The sequence below is a fragment of the Panthera tigris genome, chromosome D3 (assembly GCF_018350195.1).
Source record: "Panthera tigris isolate Pti1 chromosome D3, P.tigris_Pti1_mat1.1, whole genome shotgun sequence".
NCBI classification, from domain to species: Eukaryota; Metazoa; Chordata; class Mammalia; order Carnivora; family Felidae; genus Panthera; species Panthera tigris.
In genome coordinates, this window is record NC_056671.1 from 93,096,697 (window position 1) to 93,122,668 (window position 25,972).

Below are 25,972 nucleotides of genomic sequence, written 5' to 3' on the forward strand. Positions count from 1 at the left end.
GTTACTTCTCCGTGTATGTTCCAGTCACGGCGTCCCGTCCCTTCCCTGCAGGACCGCCCGGCACAGGTCTTGCGGGAGAGGTCCAGCGCTCACACGCCGTCTTAGCTTTTGTTTGTCTGGGAAGGTGTTGATGTCGCCCTCACGTTTGAAGGACAGATTTGCTGGATCTAGGATTCTTGGCCGACGTGTGCGTGAGTGTGCGTGCGTGTGGCTGTGGCTGTTTTCGAGCACTTTGAATCAGTCAGCACACTGCCTTCTGGCCCCCCAAATTTCTAATGAAAAATCTGCACATAACCTTATCGGGGGCCCCTTGTGTGTGATGGTTTGCTGCTGCTGCCGCTTTTTTTTTTAAACTGCTTGCAAGATTCTCTCTTTGTCTTTGTCTTTTAGAAGACAAAGTTCCAACGTGTCTCTGTGGGTTTCTTTGAGTTCATCTTGCTTGGATGTGGTTGAACTTCTGCAGTGTTTACATTCCCGTCTTCCAGCAGATTCGGCGTGTTTTCACCCATCGTTTCTTCACATGTGTTCTCTGCCCTTTTCACTGCGTCCTCCCCTTTCAGGATCCCACGATCCGTTTATGGGTTTGGTCCCTGGTGCCCCACAGTCCGTCAGGCCTGTTAATTTTCCTCAACGTGTTTTCATTCTCTTTCTCAAACTCGGTCCTTTCCGTTGCTCTGTTTTCGGGTTTGCTGACCCCCCTGCCTCATCACATCTGCCGTGAATCTTCAGGGAAACTGTCATTTCAGTCATTGGACTTTTCAGCTCTTAGGTGTCTTTTGGTTTCTTTTGGGGTTTCCTATCTCTGTCGATAATTTACATTTTGTTCACACATTGTTTTCTTGGCTTTCTCCACATCTTCATTTCTTGGAACCTATTCAGTACTTTTCTTTTAAAGTCTTTGTCTAGTGTATCTGACATCAGGTCTTTCTCAGGGATAGTTTCTCTTGATTTGTAATTTTTCCTTTTAATCAGCTGTCATTTTCTGAGTTGTTTTATTTATGTTTTTTAATGCCTTGCTATTGTTGAAACTTTTTTTTAAGATAGTAATGTGGTAACTCTAGAAGGCAAAATCTCTCCCTCAGGTTTTGCTGGGTTTTTAGTCATTATATTTATTGGTTTATTTTAATTATTACAGGCTGTCTCTGTGCCGGGGGTCGGCCTACATTTAATGTCTTCTCAGGTCTTTTCCGAGCCTTTCCCTGGGCCTGCACGGTCACTTGCTGGTTTTTTTCCCCCATGTGTGCAGTTGTTCTGGAATGTCCTAGTCTTTAACGTGTGGCTCCCAAAAGGGGAAAAGTGGAAAACAAAAGGGGGATAAGAGGGCACTTATCCCCTTGAAGTCACTCGAGCTGGAGCTGGAGGGGTGACAGCAATGGCCGCCAGCCTCTGAGTCCGCACCTGTGTGGTCAGAGCGTGGCCTCCTGCCGTTTGGGGGACAGGGTCCTTTTCGTCCACCTGGCTTCTGCGGGCTGCTCCAGAAACACGTGCCCGGCTGCCTGCCACATGGCTGGGGCGCGGGACGGGCAGGTGCTGCTGTGCTGCGAGCTGGAATGGACCAAAATCGACTACTTCTCCCGGACACGTGGCAGGCCTCGGGCAGAGTCCACAGTTCCAAAGCAGCCCCATCACACAGGTTCCGCCCCTGCTGTTGTCATCTCGGGGGGAGAGATTCCCGGGGCCCCTGCTCTGCCGTCTTCCCAGGATCCCCTGTCTAAAGTCCCTCGTTGTTCACTTTATTTTGCAGTGCGTCCCAGCGCTCAGTAAGTGCGCCGGCTTGTGCACTCGGGTTTATCACTGTGGATATCTAACGTAAAAAAGTCGCTAACTTGCCATTTTCTTCCTTTTCTATCTGAACAGGAAGACAGTGACCCGCCCATTCATGAAAGTCTCAGCATAGAAAATACACTGTGGGCGAACACCATTGTGGCGTCAGGTAAGAAGTAAGCTCTTACGTTAGCGTGGACGCTCACACAAGGGAGATTCTGCGCAGTGTCTCTGGAAGTGCCTGTCCCACACAGGGACCGTAACAACATGCTCTGGGGGCCGGGGGCAGGCCCTGGGGCTGTGCGTCCCAGGCCAGCGCTGGCTGTGGCCCGTGTGCCACCTGGCACGTTCACTCTGAGGGGCAGGGCCCAGAGCCGCCGCGAGCAGTGTGCCTGCTCTCCGTGCCTCGGGGCAGGGGCGCTCTGCTGGCCGTGAGGACTCTCTTTGGCAAGCCTGTCGGTGTCCCCGGGGCGCGTGGTCCTTACCGAGAGGCGGCGGGGCAGGGCCCGGGGCGCATGGTGGCCTTTGAGGGATCTTCCAACTCCTCCTCAGTCATCCGCAGAATTCATAGGAGGCCACTGTGGTGGGTTGTCTTTCGGGGAGGAAAGTATTAGATGAGGCAGGGGGGACCTTGGGATGTAGTTCATGTTGGGCCTTTGGGGGCCAGGGTAAAGGTCCTTCACTTTTTTTGAGTGAAATTGGAGGATGTTGGAGTACTCCTAGTGGCTGAACAGGAAGGTCACCTAAATTTACGTTTCGGAAAGTGAAGATCTCTGGAGTATTGAAATCTAAATGATGATCAGCTTTCCAGAAAAGTAGTCGACTTGCCAGTGGTAAGTGGGACCGAATCTGAGAAGCAGGAAGCCTGAAGGATGCTGGTAGGGGTGGGGAGGCCAGGACGCGATCAGGGGAGGGCTGTGTGTCTTACCTGTGGCCCGACGCTGGCCGCCCTCCTGTCTGGGAGCTCAGTCGCTCTTCTGGTGGTTTTGTAAGAATCCCTCTCCGGGCCGGGCGCTGGTGATGCAGCGTGGGGCGGAGTGCTTACGGGTCCTGGCCTCGGGCGCTCACGGGCAAGGAAGAGAGACTCTGCTAAAGTGAGGCTGCCACGTCAAGCTGTGTGAAGTGCCACAGGGAAGGAGAGGGCGCCCCGAAATCATAGACGCCTCAGTCCTTACCTGGTGAGAGCAGGGGGGGGCTTAGATTGAGGAATAGACAGGTGCACCGGACGAGGGGGCGGAAAGGTGTGGGAGGATTCTTGTCGCACCCGCAGCCGCTTGAGGGCCTGGTGCCCCGTGGGCCGAAGAGGGTGATGTCCGCGTGCCTGGCGCACGGAGAAGAGACGGCCACACACGCAGGGCGGTTCTGTGCGCGTGTGCGCGAGGGCCCGTGTGGGTACGTGTTCACCTTTTAGGGAATGGAGGGTCAACGGGGACTTGGCTATACACTGCCTTACATGTCCCAGAGAAAGGGTGACGGCATACGGGACAATTTTCATAGAAATTCCATGAGGTGTTTCAGGATTTTCATACTGATGGATTTTAAAAATTTTCTCAAAATAAAGAGAAAGAGGAAGTAAGGATAGCACGCGCAGGAGAGCCTCAGGGGGCGCAGGCCAGGTCTCGGGCCGTGTAGGCCTCGGGGAGGGGAGACTCACGGTGCCCCTGGAGTCACCGTGGAGGGGGCACCGTCACCAGGAGAGATCTCCGAATCCTGTGCTCACGCTTCCTCCGCGTGGCTGTTTCTTCCTGTTCACCTCACTGACCCCCGAGAATCACCGAGCCTCACCTTGTTCGTCTCGCTGCACGGGCCACGGACTGTGGCTCAGAGAGGCCCACGTTAGCGTGGTCACGCGGCCGGGCTGTCGCAGGGTCAGGATTTGAATCCAGGTGGCTGTCCTCCACAGCGGTCACCCTTCAGCCTGTAGCATTTTATAGTTTGTAGACAAATATTTACAACATACCACACGTTAGCTAACGTCGGTCACAGATTTTACATTTTCTCTGTCTAGAGTTACGTTCTGTTTTGTTCCCGTCATATTGAAGACACTCTTTTTAAACCGTTCATTTTATTTGATCCTGTGTTCCCTGCGTATTGGACTGTGGCCTGTCTCCCCACAGACAGAGAAGCACCCGACCGGAAGGCTCGTTCCCTGTACCCGCCTTCCTGCCCTCTCTCCAGGTGACCTTTCACCGGTGGCCCCTGCTTGTGCACCCTGGCGGTGCACGCATTAGGCATCAGATACGCTTGCCGTCCTGAGAACCGTTTCTTGCCCCATGATGTGCAGACTTCAGTTTGCCCAGGGTTATTTTGTCTTCCAAGAAAGTATTTCTGTCGCTCTAAAACCATCCATTCAGAAAAATTTAAATAAGACACATCTAATTTTAATTTGTGTTTGGACATTTAAAAAATGCAAACTGTTTTCATTAATTTGAAGTATTTTAAGACATCCTTACCTTAGTTAAAAACCTTAAAAATGTGAGCAATTAAGGGCTCGTGTCTTCTTTATACTTGATTACAAGTTGAGAAGGAAAGATTGGAATTTTTTTAATCTTATTTTTTTAAATGTTATGTGTCAACGGGATTCAGGTTGCCTCCTGTGTGAAGTGAACACAGACCTTCCTCCCCGGCCCTGGGGTTCTGATGCGTGGGGTCGAGGACTCGAGTTAACAACACAGAGGACCCGAGGGCTGAGGGTCCCACAAGAGGGGCAAACACAGATGCTCATGGTGCCGCCCTCTTCTTCCCCTTGTAGGATTCGTAAACGTTCTCCAGAGCAGAGTCATGTCCCAGAGAGCGGCCGTGGTAGCCAGGGTTGAGCACACTTAACTGCCAAGAGCCTGGAAGCAGAGATGTGCGTCTGGGGCAGGGCTGCTGGGCGTGTGTGCAGTTGGGGTCCTGGATGACCGCCCCCCCCCCCCCCCGGGCAGGCCTGCTGGGCGTGTGTGCAGACGGAGGTCTAAGGTGACCCCCCCCCCCCCCCCCAGAGCAGGGCTGCTGGGTGTGTGTGCAGACGGGGGTCCAGGGTGACCTCCCCGCAAGGGCAGGGCTGCGGAGCGTGTGCTTAGACAGGGGTCCAGGGTGACAACCCCCCCCCCCCCCGCCCCGGACAGGGCTGATGGGTGTGTGTGCAGACGGGGGTCCAGGGTGACCCCTTTGGATATGAAGTAATTCAGTGTCAAAAGAATTTGGACATATATATTGTTTCTGGTTTTCGGTTGTTTCATTTTTCTTGGTAATTTTGGGCACGGCATTCTCTAAAACTAGTCCTCATGACGGATCAGAAATTTGAAAATCAAACCTGTCCCTTTAGCATGCAGAGTTTGTGAGGCTCCTACTGCAGAGAGGTTGGTGGATTAGAGGTGGCAGGAGAAGCTGTCCCCCTAGGGTCCACTGGAGGGACCCGACCCCGAGAGCTCTGGTGTGGGTGCACACGACAGCGTGGTGGTGAAGCACTGCTACAGCGGTGGGGGGGGGGGGGGGACCGCAGGGACACGCCAGCACGCAGTTCATCGCTCCCAACAAGGGCTGGGAGTTGCTGCTTCTCAAACCTTGCGTGTCATGGGGCGGGCGGTCTTGGCAGCTAGGAGGTGGGGGAGGCAGCTCTGCCCTCCCTTCCGGCCCATCCGATCCCCACCCCCCGACTGCACAGCTGGTGGAGCCCAGACCTGGTGCGGGGCACAGCAGCAGCCGCGTCCCCGGCCTCGGTCTCTCCGTGTGCATCCGGGTGGGGTCTGGCACCTGGGTCACCAGCACCCTCAGCCGCTGGCCGGAGTCTTTGCCGTCCCCACCGTCCTGGGCACGCGGAATCGCTGTAGCGGATGGGCGGCCCGTGCTCGGGGGTTTGTGGAGACGGGTGCCGACCCGGCAGGTTCCTAACTGATAGTGCACAGTGGCTCTCTGGGTCCGTCTGTCTCTACGACATGGGATCTTTGTCAGACTTTCTGATGGCTGTGCTCTGTCGTGTCCCCTCCCTGGTCTCATGATATCCCCTTCCCCACATGCACACTGTTGCCACGTATACAGGGCGTATGCGACCTCTTAGCCCATACCGGTCCGTAACTAGGTGCCATTTGTCAACGAGAGTGGAGAGTCTTCCAAATACTTCGTGCTGATTTGAGTGACGTTAGCAGTCAGAGCGCGTGACAGGCTCCGAGGAAAATGCACTCCACACGGAGGACTCATTTCTGTTGAGCATGAAATGAGGTAACACACATGAGAGCCTTCACCAGACTTGAGTAGATGATGCAAGTAAAATTACACGAGGACTCTGTTAAATACTCACCACATGTGGGGGATGTGGCCCGCAGACTGATTCTGCGCGAGGGCTGTGTGTGTCTGATTTTGTACGAGGGCTGTGTGTGTCCGATTCTGTGCGATAGCTGTGTGTGTCCGATTCTGTGCGATAGCTGTGTGTGTCTGATTTTGTACGAGAGCTGTGTGTGTCCGGTTCTGTACGATGCCTGGGCGTGTCCGATTCTGCGCGATAGCTGTGTGTGTCCGATTTTGTACGAGGGCTGTGTGTGTCCGATTCTGTGCGATAGCTGTGTGTGTCCGATTCTGTGCGATAGCTGTGTGTGTCTGATTTTGTACGAGAGCTGTGTGTGTCCGATTCTGTACGATGCCTGGGCGTGTCCGATTCTGCGCGATAGCTGTGTGTGTCCGATTTTGTACGAGGGCTGTGTGTGTCCGATTCTGTGCGATAGCTGTGTGGGTCCGATTCTGTGCGATAGCTGTGTGTGTCTGATTTTGTACGAGAGCTGTGTGTGTCCGGTTCTGTGCGATGCCTGGGCATGTCCGATTCTGTGCGATAGCTGTGTGTGTCCGATTCTGTGCGATAGCTGTGTGTGTCTGATTTTGTACGAGAGCTGTGTGTGTCCGATTCTGTACGATGGCCTGGGCGTGTCCGATTCTGCGCAATAGCTGTGTGTGTCTGATTTTGTACGAGGGCTGTGTGTGTCCAATTCTGTGCGATGCCTGGGCATGTCCGATTCTGTGCGATAGCTGTGTGTGTCCGATTCTGCGCGATAGCTGTGTGTGTCTGATTTTGTACGAGAGCTGTGTGTGTCCGATTCTGTACGATGCCTGGGCGTGTCCGATTCTGCGCGAGGGCTGTGTGTGTCTGATTTTGTACGAGAGCTGTGTGTGTCCGATTCTGTATGGTATCTGTGTAAATCTGAGTGAATTGTTTCTTGTTAGCTTTCACTATTTCTCCTATTTTGATGCTTTTAATTGTGATGCCAGCCTAGAGTGAACATTGCTAATAATTTGTCTGGATTTTAGGACAGGTTTTGTAGCCTGATTAATTTTTTTGTCCTGAGACTTGTTTGTTCTGCTAATATTAAAAATAATTTTGTAGTTTGTCTTGTTGTTTTTTTGTTTTGCTTTTTTAACATTAGCTTATTTAACAGTAGATACTTTCATTTTTTTATTTTTTCTTAAAAAAAATTTTTTTTTTAATGTTTATTTATTTTTGAGAGAGACAGAGACAGAGCACGAGCAGGGAAGGGGTAGAGAGAAAGGGAGACAAACAATCCGAAGCAGGTTCCAGGCTCTGATCTGTCAGCACAGAGCCCGACCCGGGACTTGAACCCACCAAATGTGAGAGCATGACTTGAGCTGAAGTCGGACGCTTAACCGACTGAGCCACCCAGGTGCCCTGTGACATTAGACACTTTCATATTTTGGTTAAGTTAAACTTGATGGGCAAAAAAGGGAGAAAATCCTGATCCGGTTAGATTGAGCCTTTGGTTCACTGACTAAAGAACGTCTGATGTGTTGGTTTTGAAAGTCCCTTCGGGTCCGGTCGCACTGTGTATGTGCTGTGTCCCCCACGCGCTGCGTACAGGGCTGCTGTCCGAAGCGTGTCTGGGTAATACCGCGGGAAGGTAGCCTGTGTGCAGTTTGGGCCAGCCTTCATGCTGCACGGGGGTCACTCTGTTTTCGGGACACGGTAAATTCAAGCCTCACAGCTTTCCGGATGGCACACAGTTAAAAGCGGGAGCGGGGGCGGGGGGATGCTTATTTTCAAATAAAAATGTGTAACCTCTGCAGATACGACCGCTGAGGTCCTGTGCCATCTCCCGCCTCCCTGAGCGCTCTGCGGAGGAGACCGGTCGCAGGGTCGCGCGAGTAACTTGCAGCTTTCTGTTCGCGTGCACCCAGGGGCTCACTAAGATCACGTGCCCTCCGTGGGTCCTGATGACCCGCGACATTTCACACGTTACAGTAGCGTGACGTCACAGAGTTTTTGTATCACCGTCGTCTCCGTGAGTCCTGCTCGGCAGCTGCAGACGTGACCGTCCCCTCACCTTAATGGCTTCTCACCGCCAGAACGTACGAAAACCAGAAAACCGGGAATGTAAATGATGCCCGGCTGCAGTTTAGAAACAGACTTGAAAGGGCTTTCGTTTGACGTTGCGGAGGCGAGTGCCTCTGAGCCTTTCGGGGGCTGTTCCAGGGGTGTTTCTTCATTCTTCTGCCTCACGCTTGACAGGCCACAAAATGATCGCGTGCGCTTAGGAAACCACACCTCCGGGGGACATGAATAAAAAAGACTAACGATATCCGCGTTCAAAATCAAATAATTTGTGTGTAATTGTCTCTCACTGCTTTAATTGTATCTGTGCTGGAGCGTCAGCAGAGGCTCTGACTCGCGGTCCTGCCCGAGCCCCTCGTGCGGGGAAGGTGGCTCAGCCGGTGCCATCCAGGGGCGCGGGTCCCGGGACGCAGCCTCTCCTCACGTACCTCCAGCACCGGTAGATGGGAACAGATGAGGGGCCACCCTTTCCCTTGACGGGAAAAAGCATAGTCGTGCATTTTCTAATGTGCGTAGGCGTTGCTTGAGGAATCGTTTGAGTTGTATGTTGCATGGAGTTTATTTTGAAGTTGAGACTAGACTTTCCTGAACTAGCCCAGTCAAATATGCTGTTGGATAAGCTTATATAAAATTAAGTAGTGAATAATATTTTCCATCAAGACCGTTGATTAGAAAGTGTTCTCTGTGCTCACTCTGAGGCCTCTCGGTAAGGACCGCTCTCGTGTTTTTGCAGGTACTGTAATAGGTGTTGTCATTTATACGGGAAAAGAGACTCGAAGTGTAATGAACACATCCAATCCAAAAAATAAGGTAGGCTAGATTAAGGAGCGGCTGCTTTAATGACTTGATTTTCCCTTTCAGTAAGAAAGTGCTGCGCTTCCGAAGAGCTTGTTTGCTTGAGCTTAATATATACCGTAAAAACAGACTTCCAGAGATGGTGGTGATTTCAGATGTGAACTCTCTGTATTTGTGTCACAGCATGCTCAAACTGAACAGCTTCCGACAGTGTCTTTTCTTGCTTAATCAGAGTCGTTTATGTCTCTTAAGTTTTCTCTATTGGACATATAATTTGCCTGTAATTTGATGGTTAATTGTGGGTCTCTTCAATTTATTTTATAATTTGTTTTAATTTTTTGTCTCGATGGTTCATTTTTAAAATAAAAGAATCTATATTAACATGTTATAGTATTTAATTTGATAGTATGGCATGGTTAAACTTGTTTTATTTAAGTTACTTTCATCGCATAAGAAGCATATTGAAAATCAGATTTTAGTTTTAAAGACTGCTTGATTATATTTCTAAATTGATTGTATTTGTTATATTCCTAAAATTATTTATATAGTCAGCATGTGTGTGTAAGTTAGATTGTAACAAAAAGTTTGAATTGTTAGCTGTTGTTTGGATAATACATGTTGTATGTGCTGATGCCTACTTTATGAGAAGTTCATGCTAACTGTGCATTTTACTCATTTTTATTTGAAATATAATTGGAGGTGTGTCTAAGTAGAACGAAAAGAAACCACTCTTCGTGGATTCATACCTTGCTTTGTGAGTATTAGAAAAAGTTAACTTTTGTAGGAATTTTTATTACAAAGCAACAGAAGTGAAATAATTCTTTGAGGAGATATTTTAAAGGATAAGATGTGTTTCTTCTTTTCTTTTTTTAGCTGAATACTGTTTTAAAAAAATAGTTAAGCCTTCTGGAGCACCTGGGTGGGGCTCAGTCAGTTGAGCATCAGACTCTTGATTTCGGCTCAGGTCACGATCTCACAGTTTGTGGGCTCGAGCCCTGCGTAGGGCTCTGTGCTGACAGCGTGGAGCCTGCTTGGGATTCTCCCTCTCAAAATAAAGAAATAAATGTAAATTAATAAAGTAAAATAGTTAACCCTTCCAGCATTAGGAAGGCATCCGCGACCCTCTGAATGTCTCCCCGTCTGCCGTGCAGCAGAGCGGCACTGACGGCTTCAGGTCTGGAGTGCCCTGGACTCCACCAGGGTCACACGAGTCGTCCTGGTGAGCTTGACGAACGCTGTGTCTGTCAGGACTCCCAGATGGCTCTGTGTGTGACACATTGACTAAAGCGAAAGAGAAATGTCGTACTACTAGCATTTTAGTATAAATTCTGATTGTGATAACCGGGAGAATTATCCTTGTCGATTATATTACAGCTCTGCACTAATTTGAAGAAATCAGAGTCCTTAATTCCTCAGTAGAGTTAAATTTATTTGAGAATAAATTATTAAATTATCGACGGAATCACACGCATACATGCTTGTGTTTTCTGGGAAGTACGGTCACTCTTTTTCTTCAGTAAGCAAAACTAGAATGTTCTAATAATGCATGTGTGGGTCGTAGGGTGTGTTTTTTTCCTTAATCGCTTTACTTTTAGGATGAATATTGAGGGTAAATTCAATTTTAAATATTAAGTTTTAAAATCTTAGAAGTTGTCCTGTCATTTGACGTGACTCCTGTCTCCGGGCACCTTATTCTTTGGCGCGGCTTACATTCTGTCCCCTCCCACCGTCCCCGTGCGCAGCTCGCTGTCCACGCGCCTGTGGTTCTGGCTCACGTGCTCTTTTCCGTGGGTGTTGGCGCGGGGGTGGTCAGGCGACCTTTCCCGTTGCTGCCTGCGGTGAGGAGCTGGCCCAGGGTTTACTGGTCAGAGTCGGTGCTGCCACCAACCAGCGCTGTGGCCCTGGGCAAGTGGCTTGATTCTGTGTCTTGCTAAGTAAACGTCCCCCGACATTACTGTCTTCCTGTCACGTGAACTGTGCGGGGTGAACGAGTGCCATGCTTCTTCAGCCCAGCCCTCGTCGTCAGTCCCGAGATGCTCACTGTGCAAGCAGCCGTGGGGCGCTCTCCCCGACGCCGCCACGCCAGGCAGCCCGGGGACCCCTGAGTGCCCGTGTGCACGGCCTTCTGCCGCTGCTCCCGTCCCTCCTCCTCCTCCCCCCCTCCACCTCCTCCTCCCTCCTTCTTAAAAAAAATAGCCTTCTAAGTTTCCTTGGTGTTAATGCAAAGTATCTATAAAACAAAGGGTGGCTTTGGCGTTTTGCAGAATGGGTCTCAAAACGCTGCCCTGCCACTTGTCAGCCCCACGTGTGGAGCAAACGTGCTGTCATCGGCTGGCACCTTTCTGGTGCTTAAGTCAGCCTTCAGGGCTCCCCTTGCGGTGGAAATCAGCGTAACCGTGGTAGCCGAGGCCGAGGTGCAGAGCCGACACGCGGCAGGCGCTGTGGACGTGACGTCGTGAGTCCGCACAGCCCTCAGAGGGAACGGTGTCATCTGGTTTCAGAGCAGGGACGTCGCCGTGCGGAAGGCTGCGCCTGTCAGCGTGGGGCTCGCTTCTCCGTGAGGGCGCTGAGGGCCACAGAGCTGCCACGTGCTGTGAAAACACTTCCGTAAATGAAGGAAGAAGAAGAAGAAGATCTCCACGTTTGCGTATGTTACTAAGTCTTTCGAAGCGTTAAGTGCCAGGTTTAGGAGAGAAAACTTCAGGCAGCGTTATACGCGTGCTGCAGTGGGCAAAGAGGAGAGCTGTAGTTTCTCCAGGGGAAGCGCTGGCCCGTGCTGGAGGACCCGTGCTGAGCGGTGACACCCAGATGCCCGAAGAAAGGAGGACAGAAAGTGCCGTTCGCTCCTAGACCCTGTGTGCACAAGGTCCCCGTGTGCCTGGACTTCTGAGACGGCTGCTGGAAACAAGGAAGCCCTTCAGAGGCGAGTCGGGTCGTGTACCCGAGTGTGCCTCTCTAGGGAGGCACACTGCTCGTCGTCCTCCGTCCCGGGGCCACCCTGGGCGCGGCGAGCGTGCGGGGCGCCGACCCACGCGGTGGTCGGCGGAATCTGACCGCGCCGCTCGTGACGGCAGAGTCGCCGCAGCTGGAAGTGCGTCTTGTGAGCCCCGTCTCTGCGTCGTGCCGCCGCTCAGACCGCCCTGAAGCCACGGCGGCCTCCCGCGACCGAGACCTTTCTCCTCAGGGCGCGCCACCGACGCGACAGCCGGCGGTCCTCCCGGCCCCTCGGGGAGCCTCCTGGACACGGGCCTCCGTGGCACCGGGGTGGAGGCCCCGGCCACGGCGGCTTGCCTGCTGACTCCCGCGGCTTCCTCCGGGGAGGGTGGCCCCGGGAGGGTACGGGCCGTCTTCTCGGGGAGAAGCGGGGCGTCTCGATGGCCTGGTACCGCTGGCCGCCCCGGCGTGGCTGCGGATGAGAGTGTCCGGGCCTCGTGCGTACAGGGCAGACCAGACGAGCCTCCTGAGACCCCGCGCGGTGCGGGCGGGGAAGGGCTGACGGAGGAGGGGTGCCAGGAGGGCAGGGCCGAAGCGGCGGGGGGCGGCCGAGAGCCACGGAAAGGGACTAGCCCGTGCCCTGCCGGGAGAGTGCTGCGGACGCGGACGTCGTCGTGCGCCCCGCGTTCCCGTGGGGCCAGACGCTCGGGCCGGGGCACGGGGCCAGGATGTCATCCATTGCGTTTCTCTGCGGTGAGAAAATGCGGAGCTACCGGTGCCTTCCGTGGAAGGAGAGCGGCGCTCGGTCGACGCAGGAGAAAATGCAGCGTGTGGGCCGACGGTTGTCAGGGGCAGTGACTCCAGTGTGGAGAGAAGGTTCTCTCGGCTTCCTGGGTTCGGAGGGGCGCGGTTCCCCTCTCGCTCGGGGATGCGCTTGCCCGCCGCCCTCACGAGCGAGCGGAGACAGGCGCGTGCTCGCTTGTGGAGCTGCTTCCAGCTTCCCGGGTGGAAAGCCCCGCGTGAACGCCGTGCTGGCGGAAGGAAGGCCAAAGCCAGCGGTCGCCACAACGGAGACGGTGGAGAGCGGGATGCGGGACGCGGGACGCGACGGGAAGCCCCGGAGGACCCGCACCTGACGGTGAAGGCTCGTCAACTCCAGAGCGACGGTAAGGAGCCCCCTGCTGGGAGTCAGCTTAGTGACGGAACCAGTAAGGAGGGTGTGGCCTTCTCAGGCCTACGGTCAGGAGCCCCGGTGGCCGCTCTGAAGTGCCGGGTCGTGGGCGGGAGGGCCGGGGGGGTACAGGGCTGACAGCAGCCTCCCAACGAGGCGGACGGGCGGCCAGCGTGCCGCAGGCCGTGATCCGCGACGTCACAACCCTTCGTCCCCACGGCCCGTGGCCCTGCCCCGCACCCCGCAGTGTCCCGCTGGCTCCGGGGACGTGAGTGTGACTTCCCCACGGAGGTCAGACGTGCCTGTTCACCGGCATCTGTGCTCCTGGAGCCACGTGTAGGGACGCCGGCTGTGTAACAACCACCGTGACGAGCTGCTTCGTAAAACCTGTTGTTAACCTTGTCCTTCTACCCGTCTCCCGTTCCAAGCCTCAGGTGGGCCACTTGTTTTTGTCTTCGTTGTGTCTATTCTTTCCTCTCTAGCTGCTTCTTGAAAAGCTCAAGCAGAAAAGGAAAGGGAGCCCTCCCTGCACTTCTCCTGGGGTCCCAGAGGTTACCACTCTGTCCCAAGGACGCGTTTTGAGAGACAGAAATTCAGGCAGTTTCTCTAGCTGCTGCCTCAGCCACCTGTCTTACTCTGTGACCCCTCTGTATCCACACAGCCTTCTTTCGTGACCCAGCTGAGCGGCGCAGGGTTGGAGACTTGGGCGTCACCTGTGCCTGCACTGAGGCCGCCCCGGGGATCTCCTAGATCTCCAGAGTCAGAAGCAGGGAGATGCAGCCTCGTCTGGGGGCCGTGACACAGGCCGCCTTTTCCTTAGTGGTCGTGACAGGAAAGAGAATTTGTAGGCAAGTTAAGCTACAACCAAACCCACTTGCTGACAAGTGGCCCACTTTAATGAATCCTTTTAAAGTGATGCTTGAAATCTAAGTTGATAATTTTATGTCATCAGAACATACAGCTTTATGAATATTACGAGGGTTTACCAGAATACTTTTTAAGAAAACGTAGCACGTTTTATCCAGACATGGGGATTGACAATAAATCCTACCAGATTGTCAGATGGAGGAAACATCTGAGGTAACGAGAAGTTCTCCTGGCTCCTTTTCAGGGTTAGCACGCTTCCTCTCCCGCACTCACTGACGGCAGGTGCAGAGCAGGGAGGTGGGGTCTACTCAGTCTGAAATTTTTTTTTTTATGTTTACTTATTTTTGAGACAGAGACAGAGTGTGATTGGGGGAGGGGCAGAGAGAGAGGGAGACACAGAATCGGAAGCAGGCTCCAGGTTTCCAAGCTGTCAGCACCGATCCTGAGGCGGGGCTCGAACTCATGAACCGTGAGATCACGACCTGAGCCGAAGTCAGATGCTCGACCGACTGAGCCACCCAGGCGCCCCTCAGTTTGAAATTTTTATCTTAAAACTTCGAACAAATCAAAAGTTTTGATTACTAAGTACTTTAATAATATTTGGTGAAAGTTTAAATTACAAGGAATGCAACTTGAATAATGGACTGTTCTATAAAACCTAGCTTGAGACATATTTAATAAGATGATACTTGATTACATTTAAGACAGAAAAATTCTTCCAGGAGGTTAAGAAAAATCAATTGTGACAGGTTGCCATTTTCATGCCATTCATAATAATAAGTTGCTCAGAGCAAAAGCATCCAGGATGAGGCGATAATACAGATTGCTTCAAGCAGTTATTGTAGTCCCTCGGGCATATTGATTCGCGTTTCTAATAAAAAGATGCTCTCCGACGTCTCACTGACAGACAGACAGGTGATATGTGCCATTATGTGAATTAGAGCCTCTTCCCTGCATTGTTGTCGGGCGTTTGCAGAGAACAGAACAAAACAGAACCGGCCAGGCTGCACTTTGCAGGGTGCGATACCAAGGCTGTTCTGGAGAACACTTTTCTTACTTTAAAAAGGACAGTTTATTAATATTTTAAAAGTTGCTTTGACCTCCATTAAGACGTTACGACAGAGTAACTTACTTTTCTCTTTTCTCATGGCTGCGTGTGATCGGTGCACCCCTTAATTTGTTTCATAGTTGCCCTCTTGAGGAATAAAACATCTTTGGGTTTAAATACGTGCTAGCAACGCGATCACGTGCCTCACGAAGGCGCTGCGTGTTGTCGAGCACGGCATCGTGGCGGATCTCCGTCGAGCTCCGGGAATGCTGTCTTGGATAGCTGTTATTAACATTAACAAGCCGTGGTGTTTGAAAGCCTCCTCGGGAAAAGATTAACTAGAGGAACCAGTAGCTCAGCGGCGTGCAGACGGGACCCCGGGTGGCTCTCGGCGCTCGGGCAGTGCGCTACACCGCGTTCGCCACACTTGTGTGACTGCACACGTTAATATTACAGCTGCTCACAATTAAAAGTTGTGTTTCTTCATCAGCAGTGTGAATGTAAATAAACTTATAATTTCAGGAAAGCAATAAAGAGGCAAAATGCTAAATGCTTCGAAAGCAGTCCTAATGATAACATCTGGGACATAATGCTCTATCAGAGTATGCAGCAAATATCTACACCAGAAAACCTGGATTTAGTCCCTAAGTTCCTCTTAAATATGAATCTGATTATAAAGCAGGTGTTCTAAGTAGGAACACAAGCCTATTTATCATTTAAAATAAAATACATACTTGGTCTCACTAAAGAGACTTACTTGGACACGGAGTTCTCAACGAGGAGGTCTTCCTCTCATTTGTTGTGTGTTCAGTGAAAATACTTGACTGTATTTTGTCATTTCCAAGCCGTATTGGTTAAATTCTTCGTAATCAAAATCTTAACAAAGAAGTAGAATTCATTCAAGAAGCAAGTAAGCGTTTTCATAATTGTTTTTGTTTTTTGAAACCTGGAAACCTTATTCCGAGGCCATAAAAATGGTTAGAAGCTTCTGGAAGGTGTGCAGCCTTGTATATCACGATGTCTCCATCTCACTTTGTGTGAGCTCGCAAAACGGAGCCCTTCCCCCGGGCCATCCTGAGGGGCTCTGAGGGGCCGGTGAGGGGCAGGCCCGAGAGAGTACAGGGCCGTCGTCGAACTGGAGGAAGGTGGGGTGCTGGGGGGCAGCGCGATGTCCCCGTTGCTCCGATAAGTGGTGTCTTCTTCCCAGGAGGGCTGTGTCACTGTGCACGCAGTGGGGTGTCGGCGTGGCCATCCTGGGTCGGGAACAGGTCACGTGTGTGGAGCGTGGCCGGAAGCAGACTTTCCTGGGCGGGGAGTCCCAGCCGGCTCAGCTAGGAGGGAAGGTCGTTTGGTTTCCTCTCTGTGCCCTGGGAAGGCCGACTGTGCAGGGTCCTTGGCCCCACCTGGCTCCTCAGAGCGAGAAGCCCATCTGGGGGTGGGGGGGGCACCAACTGGCCAGCACTCGGCAGGTCGTGTGACATGCTTGTCCTCGGGGCTGGCCCCTTGCGTGGGGCGCCTCCAGCTCGCTGCCAGCGACCGAGGCCCTCCCAGACAGCCCGGCCCGTGTGGGAACACCCCCCTCCCGGTGCTCCGCTGGCCCCACGTGGGAACACAACCCCCCCCCCCCCGGCCCCGCCGGTCCTGTGTGGGGATACCCCCCCGCCCCCATCCTGTGCCAGCCCCACGTGGGTACCCCTGTCCTGTGCTGGCCACCCTTGCGGTTTCGAACCTCTGGCACAGCTCCTGCCACACCTTCTGAGCGATTGCACAGCTTTCCGAAGGAGCTGTTCATTTCTTCTCCCTCCATAGTTAATTTTTTCTAAGTGATAATTTTTTAAAAACTCCTCAGAAGCAAATCTTAAAACATCTGGTTTCAACTTAATTGTCTTTTCATGCATCTGAAAATGTATTTGGATGCTGTTTTTTAAAAATTTGAGTTGTTGACGTTAGAGTAGCAACTGTACCAAAGTTTCTTTTTTTAAAACCGCATTAACTAAAACATGTGTATGATAAATTTAACATGAAATTAAATGGCTTCTTTTCTCCTCTGTAATTAGCAGTGTCAGCTAATAATTACCTTTTGTAAAACTTTAAAATATATCGTGTGTGAGTGAGTGTGAGAGCTTTCCCACTGTGATCACACCAGACGTCTCTGAAAGGCTTGTTTTTAAACTGCGTAAGACCATCAAAATGAGAACTTTTTTGAGGCCTTGAGTCAGAATGACATTTTGAACTCTTGTCATTTGAACACAGGACACAGAAACTTGTGGGGGATAAATTACACATCAGACGTTCCCTTCTTACCTCCGGTATAGATTGAAACTGGCGTGCCAGCGTATGTCCTTGTGCCTCCGAGAGGCAACCGGAAAAGTTTTAAGCGAGCCCAAAACATACCAGTTGCGGGTTAATGAGTCTCTCCCCACAGTGAGCGGAGCCTTCCCGGGGCGAATATTTAGGGCGTGTTAGTTGAGTTTCTTATTGTTTGGTGGCGGTAAGGCACGGTTCGAGGCGGCGTCCTGGGAGAGCCTGTCGGGCACTTCCCGTGTCGTCAGCAACCCGTCCACTGACCGCGGGACCGTGTGGGCCTGGTCCCGGCACGGACTCAGAACCGCCTGCGCCGATCCTGAGCCTTAGGACAGACGTGACCCGTTGTCTGTCTGCCGGTTCCTCTAGTCCACGAGCTTCCTGCCCGCAGGGACTGTGCGGGTCCGCACGTCTGTGTGTCCCCGGCACGGGGTTCGTGCTCAGCAAACGGGGGAGCACCCGTGTCACCTGGGGTAACGCTTGTGTCCTTGTCTGTGTCACATTGCTTCCTGCCCTCCGAGCTCCTCAGACGCAATAGACGCTGGACGGTTTACACTGGGAGCGAGAAAGAGTGTGTAGAGGTGGCTCTCTCGAAGGTTCTGTGGAGCATTTGTGGGGGGCGTGTGCACACGTGTGATAGAGAGCGGGGCTGCCCAGCTGGGTAGCAGAAGCGCTGTGGCAGGTGCCCGGGCAGGGGAGCGGCTGCAGGTGAGTGCACGGCCCTGATGGCGCTGGGCCCCAGACCCTGCGCTGCGTACCCGACTCTGTCTTTCGTGCCCGTTCCGGGATCGTTATCTGTTCCGCCCCTGAGTGGCACATAGACCCGAGCGCCTTCAGCCCCGTGTCTGCCCCGTTATCGTAAAGCTGTCACTTGAGATACACTGTTTGTGTGCTCTGCCGCAAAGAGACGTTCCAGATTCACCTTGTAGCTTCTTCAGCCCGTCCCGGGTGCAGTCAGCAGAGAATGGGAGTTGGAAGTCAGGGTCCGGAGCTGGGTGTGCTCGTGGCTGTCGAGACGCGCCGTACCCAGGCCCAGGCATCGGGCAGAGTAAGGAGACGGACGGACAGATGGATGGACGGACAGGTGGATGGACGCGTGGACGGGAAGATGGGTGGGTGGCTGGATAGATGGACGGATGTGGGCACATCCACACACCACGAAGCCCGTTTTTATGTACGTATGTCGATTACCCTGAGTTCAGACACACTTCCTGCTTCAGTTCAGGTCCATAGGGTTTCTTCTAGTTTTCTCCTTCCGTGTCGGAACTCCTTTCCCTGAGAGTGAGAATGTGGTTATGGGTACCTCGATGCATTTACTTACGTGACCAGTGCCCACACTTGCCGGCTGCACCCCTTTCCTCCTGTTGAACTCCAGCATATCTGGGCCAGCCCATCCTTGCCTGTGTCCTTCCTCCGTGGGCTTGGCCCCAGCCCCCCACCTGGGCCTGTGCCCTCGTGGGGGACTGGACCACTCTGCTCAGGCACATTCACGCGTGTTGTGTTTCGAAAGGGCGGGGACACATTAATTATTCTCCAGTGTTTTTTTTTTTCACTTTTATTTCATTTCTTGGGGGCTAAAGTCATTGCTTATTCGTTTTCTGGACCTCAGCCCAAGCGCATAACGTGTTAGATGTTCAGTGCATCCTGATGGAGCAAACAGATGAGTCAGTTGTTGAGAGAACCGACAGAAGATGTAGTAAACACTGAGAGCATCATCCTGAGAGCCTGTATGTGAGTACAGGATAGTGTTTGTCTTTGATCGACGTAAGAGGAAATGCTCACCCTCTGAGACTGACTGCGACGCTTCTCTGGTGAGCAGTGTTTTTAGTTTTGCCGTCTCCGTGGTCACAGTCTCCAGTGTCCGCCTAACAGGTGTTCTTGCTGTGGGGCCTCCCTCTATCCACGGAAAGCCCTGGGCAGGCACGGGCGTGAGGCCTGATTGTTCACGTGGAGCCCGACCCCCACCCCCGCTCCTGCCGAACAGCGGTCCCCGGACCCTGGGCAGAGACGCTGTCGAAACCACGTCCCTCCCCTTTCTCCGTCTGCCACTCCAGAATCCAGTAAACCGGACTGAATGCGAATCGCCTTTTGCCTCTGTTACTGCTTGGGATTCGAAGTGATAACGGTGTCCTGAAAGAGATTACAGTCGAAAGAGGGAATGCGTCGTGGATACGTTTATCTTCTCTTCCCCTATATTTTACAAATAGTAAACCCTCGATAAGTAACGACTTACTTGAGGTAGGAGTTGCTGTGTTGACATTGAGGATAGTTTTGTTTTTTTGGTTTTGTTTTTTAATATTCCAAATTAAGTGACTTCAAAGTTAATGAACAGATTCGGGAACTAGGCCTGGAGCCCAAAGTTAGGTCCTCCAGCCAGAGAGGATTCCTGTTGACCTGGCTGTTGGTGTGGGTGCAGCCGCACGCCCGCAACTTGTCTTCCCCGCGGGAGTGCTTGCGGCCGGGCCGCGTGGCTGCGGGACACAAACCACGTGCCGTTGAGAAGCAGAGAAGGGGACGAAGGTCACGTTGCTGCATAAAGTCCATTAACCTGTGGGGACGAGCGGGCTGCATGTGACACGATTTAGAGAGGGATTTATTGTGTTTGGGTTGGGTATTTAGTCACGCGAGCGACAATTTTCCTAAGTTAAAGTCAATAATTTGTGTTTTTATTACAATTCATAGCCTTAAGACACAGACATGGTCTGAAACCCACCACACAGAAAACAGAATTTTCATAATGGACCCTTTTAATATGTTTTTAATTCCAAACAATATAAAGAAAAATGACTACTTCCAAGTTGTTATTCCGGGCTGAGATGATGCATTGGTTCTGTCCTTCAGATAAATGCAGATGGCTTTGCAGCAGCTTGACTCCGGGAGAGCGCACTCTCAGCCTCGTTGGCAGTCAGGTCAGGTTACCAAAGAGTGCACTCCGGATTCTAGAAGAATATCAGATTGAAAAGTTCCCTCACGTTCCTTAATTAGTCCCGAATTCTTACTCGAGATCTATCCTTAAACCTTGACTGTCTGCATGAAGAACCATAACGATTGCAACGATATTTAGGGTTGCTAATTAACACCAGTCAATAAGTAAATGGGTTCTTGCACATCTTAAAGTATCTGTGTCATCGCACAGTTTCATTTAATACACGTTTCGAATCGTTTTAAGGACGTGTAACGTGCCAGGTTGTGAGTGTTCCGTCTCTGTTTTGACGCTGACTCAATACGTTGGACGGAGGGAGGGGGGGAGGGTACGCAGGGCCTGGGTCTGTTTTCCAAGTGCCACTCACCGTGCTCTGGAGGGACAGTCCGCATGCAGGTTTTAAGAGTGAATGAAGAGCAACTCCATCATTTCCCCTTAAAGAGAATCTCAGTAGTTCACGAAGTCTAAAAGTGTTGTTTTGCTAGCGTTGCAGTACTGGCTTCTGTGGTGAGGTGGGAGGCCTTCGGCTCCGGTCACCCTGGTGGGTGGGGAGGGGGGGCCCGGCCCACGCCTGCTCGTTGCCGGCTCTGAATCTCCGTTAGTTTGGTCGTTGGGTGCAGGTCGAGCTCTTGGCTGCGGTTATTGATTAATACGAAGTTGCTTCTGCTTATAACTGTTTGCTACCAATTCACCTTACACGTTTCATACTGAGAAAGTGAGCATAAACGCTCAGTCTGTATTTAGTGCCTCCCGGCTCTGCTGAGAACTGCCTGGAGGGCTGGTAACTTGCTCCTTCGTCATTGGCGAACACTTGTTTTGTACAACAGGTGCTTCTGGAGGGAAGGAAGTACATGGGGTCACGGACCCCCTTCCCTCAAGGAGCGTGTCGCCCGCCCAGTGGGACACACGTTAACAGACCTGGCCGTTACAGTCTTGCCCGTCGTCGGGTGTGTGGGGAGCACCGAAGACGGACCCTAACCGACCCGGGGTTGTGAGGGAGGTGGGGCCCGGGGGGGTCGGACCCGAGGAGGGGGCTACAAGGTCGGGGACGTGCCCCGGTCCCGGACCAGGAGCGACGGGGTGCTGCTGGTGTGAGTGTAAGGAAGGGGCGGCAAGAGTTGTCCTTGAAGACACGCTCAAGGGCTGGGTCACCCAGGGCCCTCTGTGCCGCCGAGGAGGGCTTGACCCACACCCCCGACCCAGGGCGGAACGAGCTGAGGGGCGGACGTGTGTGTGGTGCGGTGGGTTGTTGTGCAGCTGTGCGCAAGGCTGTGCCAGAGCGAGGGGAGACGCACGCCAGACGGCTGGACGGCACGAGAGTGAGGAGGTGACGTCGTGCACTTCACGTACAGCACGTCGTCCGACGCTTCGTAACTGCTCAAAGTAGGTCCACGAACAGAATAGAGGACCCAGAAACGGACCCCCACGCGTGTGGCCAACGCATCTCCAACAGAGCGGGAAAGAATATCCGGTGGAAAAAAGACAGTTGCGTCGGCAAGTGGCGCTGGGAAAACTGGACAGGCCACTTTCTGCCACCAGACACATGAGAACTAGAATTTGTAAAATATCAACATGAAGCAAAAAATGCATAGCCTAGTGCTCAGCTTTTGAGTTTCTAAGTAGATTTAAAACAAACAAACAAACAAACAAACAAACGTAATGGTCTTGAGAACTGAGACTTTGATTTGAAAGAACTGTGTGCTTTGAGATTTAAGAAGTCGGGTCTTCAGGGAACCCAGGTAGAGTTTATTTGTGGGCGGTACAAAAGAGAGGTGACACAAGCAAACCGTCCAGCGTGGGCATCCCCGCGATGTCTTAGCCTGCCCTCGACGGGACAGGACACGAAAGACAGGTGTGGATGTGGCGTTGCTGCCTCCCAGACCACCCCCCCCCCCGCCCCCGCCAGCGGAGCTGTGCAAGCCGGAGACAGCCTGGTCCCCGGTCCTCTGCATGTGAGCCCCTCCCACGAGTACTGCGGGCTTCACAGTCACGCAGGACAGTGCCAGAGGTTTCCATGCCCCCAGGAGGGTGCATACCGGGGAGAAGACCGGGAGAACGGCTGCCATGGTGCCGACCACCGGCCCCGGGATCCAGCACCCAGGGCCGCTACCTTGCGGATAGTGGGCGGAGTGTGGCCTCCCCGTCCTCAGCTGCTACTGAGCCCCCTCAGCCCATCCTGGAACTTAGAGGTAGGTAGGGGCGCGGAAACAGAATGGCCAAGGCCAGAATGAAATTTAATTTAAATCTGAAATACTAATTGCTAATTGTAGGATGTGACCAGATTATATTCTGCTGGATTGAATATCTAGGAACTTGTTTTAGGAAAATACAGGTATGCTTTGCACATCCCTGCCTACCTCCTGTAAAAATGGTACCTACCACTCTAAACTTCCCGAACGTTGGCATACTCGGAGGTAGAGAATTCTAGGTGTGATTAGATATGGTCCTGTATCTCCTGGTCATGGTAGAGCTATCGTGGGGACAGATACTGTACTCACGGAAACTGAGTAGGCTTGGGCCAAGGACGTGATCTGTGCTCCTCTAAGAGTTTAGGGTATAGGTCAGAGGAATAGAAGCCACAAAAAGGGGCGGAGCTATGAGTTGAATCAGAGAAGAGTTTCGAGCCAGAGGGGATGATCACCAGTATCAAATGCGGCTAACTAGAAAATAGACACGCATCTGACTGTTGGGGCGGCTTTGGGGACCTCTAGAAGGTGAAGGTGGAAGTCAGATGAAGGGAGGTAAGGAGAGGGGGGGAGCGGATGGCCTGACGGGTTTTCTGGGACTGGCTGTTGTTTCTAGGGCAGAAAAAGTGTGGCCACGTTTCCATGGAAGCATGTTTCCAGCCAAGCCAGTAGCAGGGAAGAGGTGGACGATTCCAGAGAGACCAGGTCTGCAGAAGCACATCCCAAAGGAAGCGGGAAGGCCTTCAGCAAAGCGGCGGGTGTGCTTGAACCGGATGGGGGGACCTCCTGTTTCACGAGGCAGGAGAGAGGACAGGAGGAAGTCCGTGGGTGCAGATTCATCCAGCGGGGTGTAGAAGCCACTCAGCTCCGTGTTCTGGATGAAGCAGGACATGTGCTTGTCTGTCAGAGTGAGGCCAGCCGGGTGGCTCGGTCCGTTGAGTGTCAGACTTGATGTCCGCTCAGGTCGTGATCTCGTGACCCGTGGGATTGAGCCCCGCGTCGGTCTCTGTGCTGATGCATGCTTTTTCTCAAATAAACGTAACAGAAAAGGAAGTTAAGTCAGGGGAGAGGCCTCTGGCCTTGAGAGAAACCTCGGGGATTTGGAGTGGAGAAGGCTGGAGAGCAAGCCGTACAAGGCATTGGCGAGATGGATCCGTGTTGCTGAGGCCCTAGTAGAGGCTGGAGCCTGCGTTTCTAGAAGGATTGTCTTAAATTGCTGTGTGACTTTCTCCAGCAAGGAGTCCCCAGAAGCAGGGATCCGGATGTTGGGGCTTGCTGACAGGGTTTTATGGCAGGTTACTCAGAGCGAGCTAATGTGTAGGAACAGTCCCCAACGTGGCCAGTGGCTCGGAAACAGCTTGTTCCTGCCTGGAGACTGCTCTTCTTGGGGTGACCGGAAATTTGGGTTTCTCCCAGCTGTGGTTCTGGCATCCCTGGGGCCTCGTCACTGCCCCTCCATCCTGCTGGAAGCCGGGAGCACACTGTGCCCTCCAGCATCAGCCTGGGAAACCCACACTCCTGGCCCTTGAGTGGAAAGGAGCTGAGCCCACAAAACCGGTGACTGTCCCCCGAAATCTGGAGACACAGGCTGAGATGTGCTGAGCTGGAGCCGGAAACTGGGAGGAACAATTAAGTGCTCATTGTGACAGATTCTGGAGGATGGCTGTGCACCTAGGCTGGGGCCTGGGTGCTGCCGTCTTGGGGGCTCACTTTCGTGGGCTTTTACCTGCAGAACACCACCTGCTCTGCAAGGCAAGGAGGGGACAACGGCAAGTGTCTTACTCGTAGACCGTGAAAAGCCTGTCTGGCCTTGTGCCACCCGGGGAGGGCATCTCTCCCACTCAGCCCCCCACTTGTGAAGGTGACAGATCCGTTAAAAACCTGAGTTAGTTACGGAATTCTAGAATACTCCTCCTGTCCCACGCTGTACGCGCACGCCAGCGGGTGGCTGGTGCAGCCGTAGTGGGTCCCCAGCGAGAAAGCCGCACTCAGGAAGCCCAGGTCGGTGGGAGACGGAGAGGTGGATGCCGGAGGTCCTGCCCGGATTCATAGGAAACCTCATGCTAAAAGCTGTTCACGTCAGTTCCTATTACGTGGTATGTCATGTCCGGCTTGAAACAAACCTCGTAAGACACGCTGCCAGGTAGGGAAAAAGTCTGACGAAACGAAGCAAGCCGCAGGGCCGGGCCCCTGTGTGGCCCCTGTGTGACCCCGTGTTTGGAGTTAGACTGGGAACGTGAAGGGTCCATGGTCAACACGTTAAGTGCTCTGATAGGAAAAGTAGATGTTGTGTGAGAGTTAACTAACTTTGAATTTAAGTTTTTAAAGAAGTAAATTAAGTCAATAAATAAACTTGACATCTAAGGAAAAAGAAAAGTTACGGGTCCACTGAATGTCCACATGGGAAAACCGCAAACTGTCCCGTCCCCACCCACATCAAACGGAAAACCCAGATTCACAGGTCAAGAGATGCGACCGAGGTAAGCAGATGTGGACGCTGCCTTCAGGGAGGTGGACACTCAGGACCAAGAGGAGGGGGTGGAAATCAAAATCACTGTAACAGAAACGAAGATCGTCGGTGGTGAGCTTCTCGGTAGGCCGGACACGGCCCAGGGGAGGCTCCGCCCAAAGACACGCGCAGAGAGACCTCCCGAACGAGAAGCAGAAAGAAAAAGGAACGGGAAGGGGGACCCAGAAGCCTGGAGCGGAGCCCCCGAGGAGTGAGGACACTCTGAGCAATGCAACACACCCCTAGCGGGGACACCGGCCGCAGAGAGGACAGACAGGCAGCTGAAGCAGTAACGCTGAGCGTTCCCTAAAACTAGTGGCAGACGCCAGCCGCGGATCCAGGACGCTCGAGGAACACCGAGCCCGGTGAATGCCAGGAAAGGCGGGACCCACTCGTGTGACGCTCAGACCGTGGCGGCCCAGAGGCAGGGAGCATCTTGACGGAAGCCGGAGGAAGTCGGAGCACCGGCCCGGAAAGGGGCAGGCCACCCCCCCCCCCCCAACCTCCCACACCGCCGGGAACGGGTGTCCCCTCGCCGTCGCGCAGGCCGGAGGAGGGGGCCAGCCCAGGGAGGAAAAGGACAGCTGAAGGATTAGCCAGAGTCTTCCAGAACCTGGGAGGGAGGAGGAACCGGTAGATTGAACACGACCACCCGGTTGGGAAACCGGAGAGAGGGAGACCCCCTTGCCCCCACCGCCTTCCCAGTCACGCTGCCGGACGGCGCGAGCAGGGAGGCGAGCGTGCGCCCACGTGCCGCCGCGTGCATGCCGTGTGGCTCGGGAGTGCGGCGGGTGGCGTGCGGTTTGCGGTCACGCGTGGAAGCGTGGGTCGCCGTGGCGGGACGTCTGGGGGCGCCCCTGTGCTGCCTTAGATGGTCGCGTCCGTTGTATGCCGGCTCCTTCTCTGAGCTTCCAGAGGTGCTCCCCGTTAGCGTCTTCTGAGGCGTTAGATCCAGTTTTGCGCCTCGTCGCCCCCCGAGGCGGTCGCCCGCCACACGCCTCGCTCCTAGCACTCGGTCTTGTGCCGTGGAGCGGCGGAGGCTTCCGCGCTGAAGGTTTCCGTCAGTCCTCGCATCGGGTTCAAGAACAGAGTGGCATTGCGTCTGCGTTACCCCGTTGTAACTCTTACCTTCCGTTGCCACGCGTGCACCAGAGC

The 25,972-nt window shown here is 53.3% G+C and overlaps 1 protein-coding gene across 10 annotated transcripts in view; it reads left to right on the forward strand.

Annotated features, from left to right (window-relative positions):
• Positions 1–25,972, forward strand: part of ATP9B (ATPase phospholipid transporting 9B (putative)) — a 250,847-nt gene that overhangs the window by 122,245 nt on the left and 102,630 nt on the right. For all 10 annotated transcript variants that reach the window (XM_042961538.1, XM_042961540.1, XM_042961539.1 and 7 more), the window contains 2 exons: positions 1,858–1,933; positions 8,814–8,890. In XM_042961538.1, coding sequence (XP_042817472.1) covers positions 1,858–1,933; positions 8,814–8,890 — 153 coding nt within the window. The remainder of the gene's footprint in view (positions 1–1,857; positions 1,934–8,813; positions 8,891–25,972) is intronic.